Here is a 16,652-nt window from a genome sequence, read left to right as displayed (position 1 = left end):
TGTGTTATCTTTCTGTGTTAGTTATCTGTATCCTTCTCTGTTGATATGTCCAATTCAAACGTATTGCCGTCAAATTGCTTTCTGAAACATTAGAAGAAGGCTGGGTTTGGACAGTTTATGCATAAAAGAAGTGTGATTGTGATCTGTTTGCATATTTGAACTCGGTATTCAGTTTGCATGTCTGAGCTCAGTATTTTAGTTTGTATGTTTATATTTGGTACCAAAAGAATTTGTTTGGGGAAATAATTACAAAATAAGAACCGTTTCCGTTACTAAAGTGCCACCTTGCTCCCCCTTCAGATGCATCTGTACACATGAAAGTAAATTGAGTTAGCTGTATTGCAGTTAGTGTTGTTTTGTGGATAGACTGATTTGGATTTTATCTAAAATTAATGTCAGGGATTGATGTTTAGTATGCTGTTTATTGACATCTGTAAGAAGTTACAAAAGGGTAGGAGCTGAGGGATGTAACTATTGTTCAGCTAATTGGAATTACATATAAAGTTTATAATCACAGGAATTAAATGAAGAGAGAAAAAGGGCAAAAGGAGCCCAAACCTGTGCCCGGCAGCTTCTCCTTGATAAGCTGCAGAGAGAAAAAAAAAAAAAGGTGAAAAGCTGACTGTCTGCTAAAGCGGTGGGAAAAGGGGGGGGAGCGGCGGCTGCTAAGGCTGAAGCTGCAGCTCCTCTCCTCCAAGCTCGCCGCCCGCGGGGGATCATCAAACGTAATAGCACCCCTGCGGCAGGCAGTAGGTGTTGGGGGGGGAACCAGTCTATGTAAAAGTCCCGTTTTCGCCGGGGGATTTAGTGATCTGGAAGCAAAAGATGATAATTAAGACGCAGAATCCTGATTGGGATGATTTACAAGTCATTTTAGATACATTAATGGACTCTACAGAAAAATATGTGGTTATACAGGTTGCGAGGGATAAGGTGAGAGAAGATATTCGGAATGGGAAAGTAGAGGCTAACGTTGATGAGAACTTTCCAAAAGAAGATCCCCGATAATACAGGAGATACAGACAATACAGGAGGCGGGTTAAGCCGTCTCCGGAGGTATCAGGATTGGTTATTGATTGGCGTTTAAACTGCTATACCGAAGCAAATGAATTGGTCAAAATTGTATGATGTGATGCAGGAAAACAATGAGTCTCCCTCGGCCTTTTTAGAAAGATTAAAAGAAGCTGCCAAAACCGGGATGTAAAATTTTTAGTAGACACAGGGGCTATTTATAGTCTCTACTGAATTCCTTACAGGGGGCGGTAGGTCACAGAGCTACAACAATTGTTGGTGCCACGGGGAAGGAGGAAGTACGGCCATTCCTGCAACCTTTGGATTTGTGTTTTGGAGAAAAGGAGCTAACCCACGAGTTCTTATATGTTCCAGATTGTCCAGTTTCTCTTTTAGGACGAGATTTGCTGACCAAATTAGATGCCACAATAACATTTGAGGATGGAAATTTGGTAATGAAAGTTCCGGAGTCAAAGGTAGGACAAATTTTACTATTAAAGGAAAATCCAATTGTAAAAATACCACAGGCAATAGAAGATGCAGTGATTCCCACGGTATGGGAAACTGACATACCTGGGAAGTCAAAGGCAGCTAAACCTGTGAAAGTAGCGCTGAAGGAAGGTGCTGAACCGGTACGATTAAGACAGTACCCATTGAAATTGGAAGCCAGATTAGGAATAGTATCTTTAATTGAGAAATTTTTGAAATATGGAATTCTAGAAGAATGTGAATCAGAATACAATACTCCAATTTTTCCAGTAAAGAAACCTGATGGTAACTATCGACTAGTCCAAGACTTATGAGCAATAAACCAGATCACTAAGGACATACATCCAGTAGTTGCAAATCCGTATACCTTGTTAACATCTGTGAAAGAGAAATATAAATGGTTTACAGTACTTGATTTAAAAGATGCCTTCTTCTGCATACCCCTTGACCAGGAAAGCAAAAGCTATTCGCTTTCGAATGGGAGAATTCACACAACAGGAGAAAGGCCCAATTAACCTGGACACGCCTTCCACAAGGATTTAAGAATAGTCCAACTATCTTCGGAAATCAACTAGCCAAAGAGCTTGAGGAATGGACTACAAGAGGCTATATCGGAATTCCTCGACAATGGTATTTGTTGCTGCAATATGTGGATGATATTCTGATTGCTGCTGAGACCCAAGAACTTTGCATTCAGGTAACAATTGAAATATTGAATCAATTAGGAATGAATGGATATAAAGTGTCAAAAAATAAAGCTCAGATTGCATCCACAACTGTGATCTATCTAGGATGCGAGCTTTCTCAAGGACAGCGAAGACTAGGTATAAACCGTGTACATGCTATCTGTGCGATCTCAGAACCGCGTAACTTACATGAATTAAGATCTTTTCTAGGAATGGCAGGATGGTGCAGGCTCTGGATCATGGACTATGGACTTATTGCCAAACCTTTATACGAGGCACAGAAGAATAAGACCTTGGTGTGGGAAAGACCACAACAAGAAGCTTTTCAAAAATTGAAACAGGCCTTAATGCAAGCGCCTGCTTTGGGCCTACCTGATCTGAGTAAAGACTTTCAGTTATTTGTACATGAATGACAGAGACTTGCTCTAGGGGTATTAACCCAACGGCTGGGATCTTGGAAAAGGCCCGTCAGTTATTTCTCTAAACAACTTGACCCGGTAAGTGCTGGATGGCCGGCGTGCTTGCGGGCGGTGGCTGCTACCGTGATATTAATTCAGGAAGTCCGGAAACTGACTATGGGGAAAAGGATCGAAGTGTTTGTATCCCATATGGTGACTACTGTATTGGAACAAAAGGGGGGCCATTGGCTTTCCCCAAGTAGGATGATGAAATATCAGGCAATTTTAACAGAGCAGGATGATGTTACCCTAAAAACAACTAACCTAATGAATCCAGCTGTGTTTTTAAGCACAGAGACTGAAGAAGAAAATCTGGAACATGATTGTGTGGAGGTCATTGAATATACCCACGCAAGTCGACCTGACCTGAAAGATACCCCATTGGAGAAGACGGATTGGGAGCTTTTTACTGACGGCAGTAGTTTTGTGGAAAGCGGAGTGCGGTATGCAGGATATGCGATTACTACTGCCAAAACAGTAATTGAAGCTAAATCCCTACCACCAAACACATCAGCACAGAAAGCTGAGTTGATAGCCCTAACTAGGGCATTAGAGCTCAGTGAGGACAAAAGGGTCAATATTTGGACCGACTCAAAATATGCATTCGGGGTTGTTCATGTACATGGAGCTCTTTGGAAAGAGCGTGGACTACTCTCCTCCCAAGGAACAAACATCAAGTACCAAAAAGAAATATTGAACTTGATTAATGCCGTTCAAAAGCCATCACTAGTTGCCATCATGCACTGTAAAGCTCATCAGAGTGGGACATCGACAATTATTGAAGGAAACCGACTTGCTGATCAAACAGCCCGATCAGTGGCACGACGAGTCTGGATGATGGTGGGTCTTGTCTCCCAAAAGGTAAGAGCAATTGATTTATTACCTACACCTTCAGAGGCACCTGAATATTCTACAGAAGATGAGAAACTGGCAAGACTAGTAAAAGCCGTCAAGGGTAATTCTGGATGGTATGTAACCACCAACGGACAAATTGTGGTCCCAATCACAATTATGAGAGGGATACTTCAAGCGGAGCACCAGAAGTGTCATTGGGGTGCAGAAGCATTGGTAACTTATCTAAGAAAACAAATTATCTCGGTCCAGATGTTAACAATGGCAAAATCTATCACAGCTAAGTGTGAAATTTGCTTGAGAAATAATCCTTTAGTTAAAAGGAAAGTAGATATGGGAAAAATTAGGACAGGTGTACAACCAGGGGATTGTTGGCAAATAGATTATGTGGAACTCCCCAAAACTCGAGGATTCAGATATCTGCTAGTTGGGGTATGCACCTTTTCAGGATGGCCAGAAGCCTTCCCTTGTCGCACCAACCAGGCACAAGAAACTGTAAAATGGTTACTGAAGGAAATAATTCCTAGATTTGGAGTACCATTGGGAATATCATCTGATAGGGGACCGCATTTTGTTGCTCAAGTGGTAAAGGAAGTCAGTAGATGTTTGGGAATTAAATGGGAATTACACACCCTGTGGAGACCCCAGTCTAGTGGCCAGGCGGAGAAAATGAATCAGACGTTAAAACGACAACTTAGCAAAATTTGCCAAGAAGTAAAATTTAATGGCCCCAGGCCTTACCAATAGCGTTATTGCGAATTAGGATTAAACCTAGGAGTGGAATGTCGGTAAGCCCATACGAAATTCTGTATGGCAAACCATATGAAGCACCTGATCCGAATCCAAGTGTACATGTAAAAGGTAATCGGGATGTGTACAATTATGTGTTGTCTCTCGGCAGGACATTGAATCGACTCAGATCCGTATTAGTGTGGAATCGCCCACTAGCACTTGAGAATCCGGTACATGATATAGAACCTGGAGACATGGTGTATATAAAGACTTGGAGAGAAGATCCTTTAAAAGAACGTTGGGACGGACCTTATCAAGTACTTTTAACTACATTTACCGCAATTAAGGTTGCTGAAATAGACTCCTGGATACATTACACCTGAGTGAAGAAAGTCCCAAAACTGTGGCAATCACGATTAGTGGGTCCAACCACACTTAAAATCACAACGCAGGATGTCTAACTTTTGTTACCGTTTTGTTTTTATAGTAGTTTATGTACCCAGACTGTATGCCACACTGATTTGCAAAGTCACTGGAGAACAATTATGTAAAACACGAAGGGCTATAGGAGATAGTGACGATACTCAAATGCCACAAGTAGTACAGAGTGTACAGAATCAGGCAGAGAATCTGATGATAGGACTAATTCGAGATTTTGCACAAACCCAAAATGTCAGTAGCATCACTGCTTGTATTCCCATCCCGAAATCAGCTGAAGATCCGGTACAGTGGGGAATAATATCTACGACCTTACCAGAAGTAAATAAGACTGGTAAGATAGTGTGTGAGTCCCATACTAAAATAGAGCAAGTACCAATTGAACAACGGACAAAAGAGCTTGTTAAGAATGCCATGATAAAAAGAGGTGACTGCTTAAAGTTACCAGGAGCAGAATTTGTAAAGATATGACGATTTCATAATATTGGGTATTGCACGTATGAAAAGTGGACCACCAAAACAGTGTATGAAAAGGTTGAGCGAGCCTATTGGGAATGTAAAGATCAGGATAATCAGAACATAACTGAATCATGGTATAACATGTGGACGTTGAGTATAGTACAGCAATATCAATATAGCGAAGCATTTCCATGGTGTATACGATGGACCAATGTAACAAGAGGAGTAACAGTACCGTGGTGGAATTGCTCTCAAGTAATGACCTGCCAGACAGATGTGAAAGAAATACCATTGTCCATCATTAAAGTTGCAGTAATCATTTGTCAGAAACAATTGGATCCAAAGGAAGCAATCAAAATAGGCATTGATGGAGATAAGATAGATTGTAGAGGAACTATAGGTAGTGTGGGACATTTGGTTTGGGCCTTAAGTGATGGAACCTGGACAGCACATTTACCGATAGCAGGACCTGTAAGGGAGGTTACTTTGGGGTTACCAACCCTATGTCCCATTTGGAAAACGTCACCCTTGAAGAATAGGCAAGAACTCCTACAAGTTAGGCACAAACGAGAGATAGATGAAGATGATGTGTGGCACGAGCCATCGGGTAGTGTTAAATTCGGCTGGGCATTAGAATCTTTCTTTGCACCAATCGCAGCCTATAGAAACAGAGAAATGATTGACAGATTAATTGGACAGATGGATCGATTGGCAAGGGTAACCAAAAAGGGTTTTTAAGAATTCAGTATACAATTGCAAGCTACGACCAAAATGACTTTGCAGAACAGAATGGCACTTGACATAATGTTGCTAAAAGAAAATGGGGTTTGTGAATATTTAAAAGATAGGGTTGATCATTGCTGCATTCATATCCCAAACGTAACCTCTGAAGTGGAAAAGGATATTTCCCAATTAACCCAAACAGAAGAAGAACTGCAAGCGGAAAAACAAGATGTAGAGCAGAGCTGGGTTGGGGCCTTGCTAGGCAAATTGAACCTGAACCTCCAGCTTATAAGGAAAATATAATGTAGTGAAAATGCATTGTCTAGGAATAGAAAAGCATTTTCAAAGGGGGGAAATGTTATAGTTGAATTGAATTTTGTGGGCTGTGTTTTGATTCTGTAGACCGTATCCAAGATTCTTAGCTTTGATACTGTATCCAGGTTCAGAGTGTGCATTCAAGCATGATTTCATATAATCATACCCCATTCTTAAAATTGACATAGATTTATGACATATTCTTTAGAACAGGTAACTTAAACCATACCCTATTCTTAAGATTGATATAGATTTAAGACATATTCTTTAAAACAGGTAACTTAGAAATAACTGATAAACATGCGAATGTTACTTAGCATTGCTTAGATAGATAATTTGTGTTAGAATAGGTGTGGGATATGCTAATGGTTGTCAAGAATTGTAATGCATATGTATGTGATCAAATTGTATAAATATGATGTAGTCTGAATCAGTGGCTGAAGCCAGCTTTGGGTGCGAACCCCTGGTTTCCCAGCGCTGAAATAAAGCACCGCATATAACTGCACCTGTGGTTATGTGTCTTGAATGCTAACATTTTGCACCTGTGGTTATGTGTCTTGAATGCTAACATTTATATATGCAGTTATTTCCTGATCACGCGTCCACGCTCTAAGCATGCATTAGCTGATTGGATATTGTCCATATTCACGAGCTGTCCACGCGCCCGAGTCTCACTGCTAATAGGTCTGTTGATTTACGTTGTGTTTTCAGCTTTCCGAGGTGGCCTTGAAATTCTTTTGGGCCTGACTAGTTTAATAACAAATCTCCATCTAATAGAAACCCATCCACACGTTAGCTTCAAGAAAATCCCTCAAATCTCCCACAATTCCCCCTTTTTGTTCTTGAACCAGCCAGGCCTTGTTTACAACCCGCTGAATCATCTTTGAAATACACTGCAGCATACAACATATGATTAACAACAATGATTACAGTTACATATAATGTAGCTAAGCCTTACATAATAAGATCAAACAACTACCCACCTATTTCCAAGCTTTTAAGCCATTTTTCAAACCTTAATTCTACTATGACAATCTTATTAATGTGCTGTTTTAGTTTGTCTAAAGTACTATGAATAGATTCAGAAGGATCAGACAAGTTAATACAACATATGCTCTCAAATTCTTCACAACCACCACCTAGTGTTAAAAGTAAAAGATCTGTAACTGTGCAATTTTGTAGAATAGTATGCCTAATACCATCAACATCTACTACTGAGTTAGTATCTCAGAAGTTAGATTAGCCTGTTTAAAAGACCAATAGCTTAACTTTGATATGTCTCCTAAAGCTTTACCAGCTGCTAGACTAGGGAAAAAGAGTGCAGTAGATAGTACGGTAGGAATGTCTCATAATTTTACCTCATTTTTGCACTGACTATCTAAGTGTAATATCACCCTTTTGGCTCTCCTGCTGTTTGTTCAAATTGCCATTTTCCACAAAAGGAGCAACCACCTGCTTGCTAACAGGCTTCTAGACCACCAGGTCTGTGAGCATCTATAACACTGAATTAGGATCCACGGTTTACATCTGAAACAGTCCTCACAAACTGTCTCCCTCCTGTCCATCTCCATCTGTTAAATCTTTGTTGTCTTTATTCAGCCATGTCTTGACCTATTTTGCAGGAATCCACTTCAATCTTTGGCCTGTAATGACGCAAGCATAACCTTTTCCCCAGGTTATCAATTGATGTGGCCTTTTCCATTGACCATTAACTAGTGATTTGACCATAACTAATGTAGGTTCTTTCTGATTTAGCATGTTTTTGGGTCATACTTGCAAAGTGTTTCATCACAGGGCAAATTTGGGCTGCACCACTTATATCTAAGTGATTCATCACATACAATGCTTTTGACAATTGGTTTTCTGGTGTCTCCCCTACTTCTTCCCCTTTTTGTTTTTGAAAAAAAAAAAAAAAACAAACAAAAAAAACCCCCAAAAAAAAACAAAAAACCAAAAAAAACACTTCAGAATCAGATAAGATCAGATACATGCATTGGACCTTGACTACGTACTCAGAATCACAAATCAAATTTAGAGGTTCCTCCTTAAAAAGCTCTAAGTAATGTAAAGCTGCACCAAGTTCTGCTAATTGGGTTGAACCTTCAATAATTTTTTACAGAATGATGCCAATTGTTATCTTCACACCAGACCACTTCAGCTTTATGAGACTTCCCAGAACCATCAACAAAAACTGTGCAAGTATGTAGGATCAGACCAGATACAATTATGGTCTGTGACCTGATGTTAAAGACTTGCAGGTTCTGCAGCAATTTACATTTATGCATGCCAAAAGCTGTGCTGTTAAGAAAACCAGTTAGTGCAATTTACAAGGACGTAGATTGCAAATAAAAAAATCAAAATTAAATTTCAAAAATGGTACATACATGACAAAAGGATCATGGCCTCTTAAGATAAATTAATTCCCTGCATTTCTAGATCAGAGTAACAATCGGTATATCAGTCTATTAGCAATCTCATCTCTCAAATTTCTAACTCCATTTTGGCTGTTATATTTATTGGATATTGTTTTCCCTTACCGGATCGAAGTCTGGTTTCAGTTCTATCAGTGTAGTGTTTGCTTTATCGAAACATTGGCTGTTAATACTAGTGGAAATACAGCATTCAAAATTTCCTTGGAGATTTCTCACTTGCAGCAAGCAGATCTGCACCATCCAAGCAGCTTCTTGTAGGACATACAATTAAACAGAATTCTCAGAAAACGTTATTTGAGCTTACAATTTACTTAACAAATCTTGACCCAGGAGAGGTATAGGGCTTTCTGGCAAATACAAGAATTCATATGGTAAAACTTTGTTCCAAATTTGGCATTCCATTGGTCTCAAAAAATGGCCTTTTTTTCATTCTCTCCCATGACCTCAAAAACTAGCACGGTGAATTTACTGAGAAGTCACTTACAACTAGTTACCACAGAATAAGTCTATTAAAAAAAAAAAGAAATTGGTTTAATTTCCCAGCTTCATTAGAACTATGGATCCACTGGCAATGCCTTTAAATTTCACCCTCAGACTCCTTGATGCATGTCCTGGTTTTGCTAAAAACAAGTTTCTCTTTTAGTGAATTTGCCTGTCAGCTAAAGCCTTCATATTAACTGCATTTTCCTGGAGCACCAGACAAATGTTTTGGTAAACCTAGCAATGGAATGCAAACTTATTGATAAGCATGGATGGACATCTCGCGAGAGGGGTGACAAGAAGAAAGCGACCAAGAAACTGACCAACTGTGTATAACAACCCATTCACGTGAATACTTCATATAAAAGTGGGAGATCACGAGGATCTCGTCCCTTTGCCCTTTTCCCTTCTGCTTATGGCCGACATTAGGAGAGGACCTTGCTAGTCGTCCCTGCAAACTGAGGCCTAGTGAGAGACTGAATCCAGCTCCGATTGGCTGCAGAGTCCAGTCCAGGACTTCAGGTGCCGGCTCTGCAGTTGCTGACACTTTCAAGATTGGTTTTGTATATTTTGTATTATTTTCTCTATTCTTATTAGTAGCATTAGTGAAACATCTTTAATTTTTTTCAACTCTCTTCTCTCTTTCCTTCTTTTCCTCCCAATCGCCTCTCCTTAGTGAAAAGGGGGGAGAGGGAGGGGCAAAAAGGGGGAAGTGGGGGGGAAGAGGGGGTTAACAATACATCTGCCAGGGTTTTATTGTCACCCCGCAATCTTAACCCTCGACAGATAATTGGCGCCCAACGTGGGGCAAAAGAGAGGGGTAAATTTGAAGATTTTTGGCTTTTCTACTGCTCTGACGTACCTTTCCATTTTCTTGACACGGTGCCAACTCATAGAGTTGTGATACTCGTGCGTCTGTTTGCTTTGGATATTATTTAGTTGTATTAAGGCAAAGTATATTACACTGATTTAAAGATGTTATGGCATAAGTTGTATCAGTTATTTTCCACATTGTGCTCACTGATTCCATATCTGTGTTGGGCTTTCTTTTTAAATCGAAGTATTCATTATATAACAACAAGGAACTGGACAATGGTCATGATGATACTGTGTGGTTTGTCACTGGTTTATTTCATTATACTGCAGCCACTAATGAATTTCTACTCGCTTCTGCTTTACCTTGAAAAGCCTCCAGGAGAGATTAAAGAGCAGTACGGCTCTGTGTTTGCTAATTGGTCGAGTGAATCTTTAGAAAGGCTGAGTAACAATACTTTCGTTTTTTCACTAGGACAGTTCGCAAATATTTTAGAGAACTTTGAATATCCTTGGAGTTTTGATAGAACTGTGATGGTGTTATCTGGTTTGCTGAATGTGTTTCAGTTTGTGTTTCTGTTAAGAGAAATGGCGTTCAACAGGAGGTTTGCGTCTCTTTGTTGTCCTGAGATTTGCGGTGCGTCTTCGGATGCTTTAGTAAAAAGCACTCCGAGCCGCTCGAGAAAGAGCAAAAGCTGCCGCTGCAGCCACTGCCCCCCCAACGGCGGCTTCTCAGGCTGAAGCTACAGCTCCTCCGCAGAGTTCCTCTGCCAAGGTCGCTGCAGATAACATTACTTCTCCAGCCTCAAAGGCTAACAAGGCAGCCCCCCCTTCTTCACACTGGGCACTGTTGCTGCTGTAACCACTGTGACAGTCATTCCGACTCTGGAAATAAATCAAATGATGGTGAACCCATATCAGCATCAGTTGCTGGTTGTAAGAAAGTCACTAGAAAGACTACCCGTGCAGCAGATGATGGCACAGGGCCAACATCAACCCAAGGGGCATCATCAGGACAGGGAGGAGATGAAGTGACCACCACTCGGTCCTTTTCTCCAGGTGAGCTGAGTGAGAAAAGACTTGAGTCATCGTGAAGGCGAGAATATTTTAACCTGGCTGCTCTGATGCTGGGACAATGGGGCAGAAACAATTGAATTGGAAGGTGGTGAAGCCAGGCATCTGGGATCTCTGTCAAGAGATTCCACCATTGATAGGGCAATTTCAAGAGAGTCTAATGCCACTACCCTCTGGACCCGACTCCTGGCAGCTATGAAAGTAAGATTTCCCTACAAGGAAGATTGTATATCCAAGTTAGGGAAATGGAATACTATGGAGAGAGGTATTCAGTTCCTGAGAGAATTAGCTGTGTGAGAGATCATCTATTTTGGATCAGACAACCAAGAGGGGACAGACCCAGATAGAATCAATTGTACACGACCTCTGTGGTGCAGATTTGTACAAAGTGCACCCCCTGCATATGCTAAGTCATTGGCAGGAATGGTCTGGTCAGCTAGAGGTCTACAAGAGATTAATGAAGTGATTGAGCAGCTCCGGAACTTTGAGGACAGCCTTGCTGGTTCTCTACGGGCTTGTGTCTCTGCTGTAGAGAAACTGTGTGAAAAATCTGATGACCGTTTTGAAAAGATATTGCAAGAAATCAAAGAACTCAGAGAAGACACATATCATTCACGACCTGCATAAACCTGTGTTTCAGCTATTAGGAAAAGGCGTTTCCAATCTTGAGAGAGAGGACAGAGGTAGCTCACAAAAAGAGGTTCACTGTGGTTCTTCCTACATGAGCAGGCAGAAAACATGAATAAGTGGCATGGAAGACCTACCTCAGAACTTCAAGAACGAGTACGTGAGATAAAAGGAAAAACTCCTAGGAAGGTGGCTACTCCAGTTTACAAAAGGAGCAGAAGAGATTCTGATGCTCTTGAAGGAACCTCTAATTCACACCCAGAGACTGTGCAAAACAGAAATTAGAGGTGCCCTGCCTCCAACCAGGTGGAGGAAAGGGATAACAGAGTTTATTGGACTGTACAAATACGATGGCCTGGTACAACACACCCCCAGGAGTACAAAGCTTTAGTGGACACTGGTGCACAGTGCACAATAATTCCTTCTAATTATAAAGGAACACAATCCATCAATATTGTTGGAGTGACTGGGGGATCCCAGGAACTGACTGTTGTAGAGGCTGAAATGAGCCTAACTGGAAAAAACTGGCAAAAGCATCCCATTGTGACTGGCCCAGATGCTCCGTGCATCCTTGGCATAGACTACCTCAGGAGAGGGTATTTTAAGGACCCAAAAGGGTATAGGTGGGCATTTGGTATAGCAGCTGTGGACACTGAGAAAATTGAACAGCTGTCTGATTTGCCTGGTCTTTCAGATGATCTTTCTGTTGCAGGACTGCTGATGGTTGACGATCAGCAGGTGCCAATTGCTACCACAACAGTGCATCGCCGGCAATATCGCACCAACCGAGACTCTTTGATTCCTATCCAGAAGTTGATCCGTCAATTGGAAAGCCAGGGTGTGATCAGTAAGACTCGCTCACCTTTTAACAGCCCAATCTGGCCAGTGCGTAAGTCTAGTGACGAGTGGAGACTTACTATCGTGGCCTGAATGAAGTTACGCCACCACTGAGTGCTGCTGTGCCTGACATGCTAGAACTGCAATTTGAACTGGAGGCAAAGGCAGCTAAGTGGTATGCTACAATTGACATTGCTAATGCCTTTTTCTCTATTCCTGTAGCAGCAGAGTGCAGGCCGCAGTTTGCTTTCACCTGGAGAGGCATCTAGTACACTTGGAATCGCTTGCCCCAGGGGTGGAAACACAGTCCTACCATCTGCCGTGGACTGATCCAGACCACGCTGGAGCAAGGTAAAGCTCCAGAACACTTGCAATATATTGATGACATCATCATATGGGGCAACACAGTGAAAGAAGTCTTCAAGAAAGGTGAGAGAATAATTCAGATTCTTTTGGATGCTGGTTTTGCCATAAAACGAAGCAAGGTCAAGGGACGTGCACGAGAGATACAGTTTTTAGGAATAAAATGGCAAGATGGCCGTCGCCAGATCCCAATGGATGTGATCAACAAAATTGCAGCAATGTCTCCACCTACTAATAAAAAGGAGACACAGACTTTCTTGGGCGTTGTAGGTTTTTGGAGAATGCATATTTCTGACTACAGCCAGATTGTGAGCCCTCTCTATCGAGTGACTCGTAAAAAGAACCAATTTGAGTGGGGCCCTGAACAACGACAAGCCTTTGAACAAATTAAGCGTGAGATAACTCATGCAGTGGCCCTTGGACCAGTTCGGACTGGACTAGATGTTAAAAATGTGCTCTACACTGCAGCCGGAGATAATGGACTTACCTGGAGCCTCTGGCAGAAAGCACCAGGAGAAACCCGAGGTCGACCCTTAGGTTTTTGGAGTCGAGGATACAAAGGATCTGAGGCCAACTACACTCCAACTGAAAAAGAGATACTAGCAGCATACGAAGGAGTTCGAGCTGCTTCAGAAGTGATCGGTACTGAAGCACAGCTCCTCCTGGCACCTCGACTGCCGGTGCTGAGCTGGATGTTCAAAGGGACGGTTCCCTCTCCAAATCATGCAACCGAAGTTACGTGGAGTAAATGGATTGCATTGATCACGCAACGAGCTCGAATTGGAAGTCCCAATCGCCCAGGGATCTTAGAAGTGATTACAGACTGGCCAGAAAGTAAAGACTTTGGGATGTCTCCAGATGAGGAGGAAGTAAAACGTGCTGAAGAAGCACCACCATATAATACTCTTTCAGAGACTGATAAGCAGTATGCACTGTTCACAGATGGATCTTGTCGTCTTGTAGGAAAACATCGAAGGTGGAAAGCTGCTGTGTGGAGTCCCATATGACAAGTTACAGAAGCCACTGAAGGACAAGGTGAATCTAGTCAATTTGCAGAAGTGAAAGCCATCCAGCTGGCTTTGGACATTGCTGAACGAGAGAAGTGGCCAATACTTTATCTCTATACTGACTCATGGATGGTAGCAAATGCCTTGTGGGGGTGGCTACAGCAATGGAAGAAAAGCAACTGGCAGCGCAGAGGTAAACCCATTTGGGCTGCCACACTGTGGCAAGACATTGCTGCTCGACTAGAGAGCCTGCCTGTGAAAGTTCGGCATGTAGATGCTCATGTGCCTAAAAGTAGAGCCACCGAGGAACATCTAAACAACCAACAAGCAGATCAAGCTGCTAAGATTAAAGTAGCTGAGGTGGACTTGGACTGGCAACATAAAGGTGAACTATTCCTAGCTCGGTGGGCCCATGATGCTTCAGGGCATCAAGGTAGAGATGCAACATATAAATGGGCTCGCGATCGAGGGGTGGATTTATCTATGGACACTATTTCACAGGTTATTCATGAATGTGAAACTTGCGCCGAAATCAAACAAGCAAAACGCTTAAAGCCTTTATGGTATGGGGGGATGACAACACTTCAGGAAAAAAAAGACAGAGCGGGGGGAGTAAAGCCCCCCTTTCTCCTTTTAGCAGCAGGCAACTAGGTTTTTCTATTTTTTTTTTTCTTTCTCTTCTTGATGCAGTTGAGATGTAGCCAAGGCCACGCAGGTGGCATAATCGCTGATACAAAGTGGGAGGCTCTGGCAAACTCCTCAGTTACAATGAGTTGAGTTTATCTTGCAGCTTGACACAGGCCTGAAAATTATGTTCAAGCACAGGCCTGGGATATTTTGCTTTTTTGTTTTCCCATTTCATTCCAACCATAATACACTTTATGTGCAATTCCAATTAGCTCAACAGTCGTTACATTCCCCAGCCCCATTTACTTTTTACAATTTACAGATGCCAAAAAACAGTATATTAAACATCAATCCATTATTCCATTTTCCTAGATCCAAATCAGTTCATATTCTAGCAACTTCTAAATACAACTTCATACAATACCAAGTTCACATCCATCACAGCATTTAGGTGTTTTGGGTTTTTTTTTTGTGTTTTTGTTTTTTTTTTTTAACAATTTAAATTATTTTCTGGTATCAAAATTATTAGATAACAATAAGAGCAATTACTCTAATGTGTAAGGATGCATCCTAAGGGGGAGCAAGGTGGTATTTTAGCAGTGGAACTGGTTCCCATTTTGTAATTATCTCCCCAAACAAAATTCTTTTGGTACCACATATAAATATGCAAATTAAAATACTGAGCTCAGATATGAAAACCAAATACCAAGTTCAAATATGTAGACAGATCACAGTTACACTAATTCAAGACAGTATCTCAATTTTTGCATTGCACCTTTGGGCTGCTTACTGCTCAGCCAGGCAAAGGTACCACTGGGTCTCCCTGACAAAACAGTTCAGTGCGCACTGGAGCCCAATCGGCATCTGCCCCCCCGCCGCCACAGCAAGCTGGACTGGGCAAGGCTTTTATTAGTGTCTCATCTGGTGTGCTACAACTGTTATCCCAAAACCAGGATTCTTTACTTGATGTGCATACCAAAGAGCCAAATCCAGCACATTGAGATGAGACAGCCTATCACAGAGTTGCGCAAGTCTGGATATTGGAACAAAGCTAGCATGCTAGAAAGAAAAATAACAGCTACTACACACAAAATTTTACCATCACATTCACGCAGTAAAGAACTAAATTACTCATGATCTTCTGTATTATCACAAAACGCACATTTTGAGTCCATGGATTCTCATTATTTAACAGTCTATGAACTTACTGTACCATATAACAGACAAAGACCTATTAAACTGTAATATGCTTAAACAGATACCTACAAAGAAAAGAGGTTAACAAGGAAAGCATCTTGCAGACTTCAGCAAGTTTTCTATGACCTATGTGTTATCATTTAATTCTCAGCTTGTTGAAGTTCAAACCGTTCCACCTGTAAAACTGTCTAAAATGATTTAATGATTTCTTGTAGAGATTTATTTTGTCCTGCTCTTCTCACCTTAAAAACAACATTAATTGCAACAAAGTGTTATACTTCAAGATTCTATTCTCTGGACACTTTTCCCAATCATTTAACTTATACAGCAGCCAACACCGTTTTCAATATTTAACAAGATCTTCCTTCCTCATAACTCCGGGTGTTTTCCTATGTTTTAAAACACCTCCCAGTACTGATTTCTTAGGAACAGGACTGAAAACAGTAATTCCTGACCTCATCTCCTAAGTAAAAACCATGAGAAGAGGAAGGGAGGGGGTGAAGCACAGGGCTCCTTGCAGCGGGAGTGGGAAAAGTGGGGAGAAGGTTTTACAGTGTACTTATACCACAAAGAAACAATTCTAACAAGAACCAGTAAAACAATTAACTCACATTTCTGACAAGCTGCTTGATTTTCAGAGAGGCAATACACTGAAACACGTAATATGTACTGTAAAACTTGCAGATAACACATTGATAGTAAACATTAGCATTCTCAACAGCTAATTTCAACACTAGTGCTTCCTTAGCTTCTAAGTTTTCAACCTGCTTGTTGATGGCCTCTTGAAGATGGTCAATAAATTGCATGTAATTCTCATTGGGACCCTGATAATAATTGTAAATGATTTGGCTGCTTTGTTGGTTTCCGGCACCTCTATCATAGCTTGATATGCAAGGTCTGTTGACTGCCTCAGGATTTCAGAAACTAATAGCGCCTGTAATTGTGGTGTGTCAATTAGTGTCTGTTCCAAGAGTTTGGGGATACCCGCCCCTTTAAATGAGTCCCCATCATTCCGTCCTAAATGATCTATAG

The 16,652-nt window shown here is 41.3% G+C and overlaps 1 protein-coding gene across 1 annotated transcript; it reads left to right on the top strand.

Moving 5' to 3' along the window:
* The first annotated feature begins 623 nt into the window (after nt 1–623).
* On the top strand, nt 624–6,662 carry LOC135577079 (uncharacterized). Its single transcript, XM_065044756.1, is given in 2 exon segments — nt 624–6,376; nt 6,440–6,662. A coding segment is annotated over 1 exon segment (2,016 nt). The 5' UTR covers nt 624–2,227; the 3' UTR covers nt 4,244–6,376; nt 6,440–6,662.
* The last annotated feature ends 9,990 nt before the right edge of the window (nt 6,663–16,652 follow it).

Source organism: Columba livia, chromosome W, assembly GCF_036013475.1.
Source record: "Columba livia isolate bColLiv1 breed racing homer chromosome W, bColLiv1.pat.W.v2, whole genome shotgun sequence".
Lineage (NCBI taxonomy): Eukaryota > Metazoa > Chordata > Aves > Columbiformes > Columbidae > Columba > Columba livia.
Note: the sequence above shows the minus strand (reverse complement) of the source record. Positions and strands in the feature narration are given on the sequence as shown.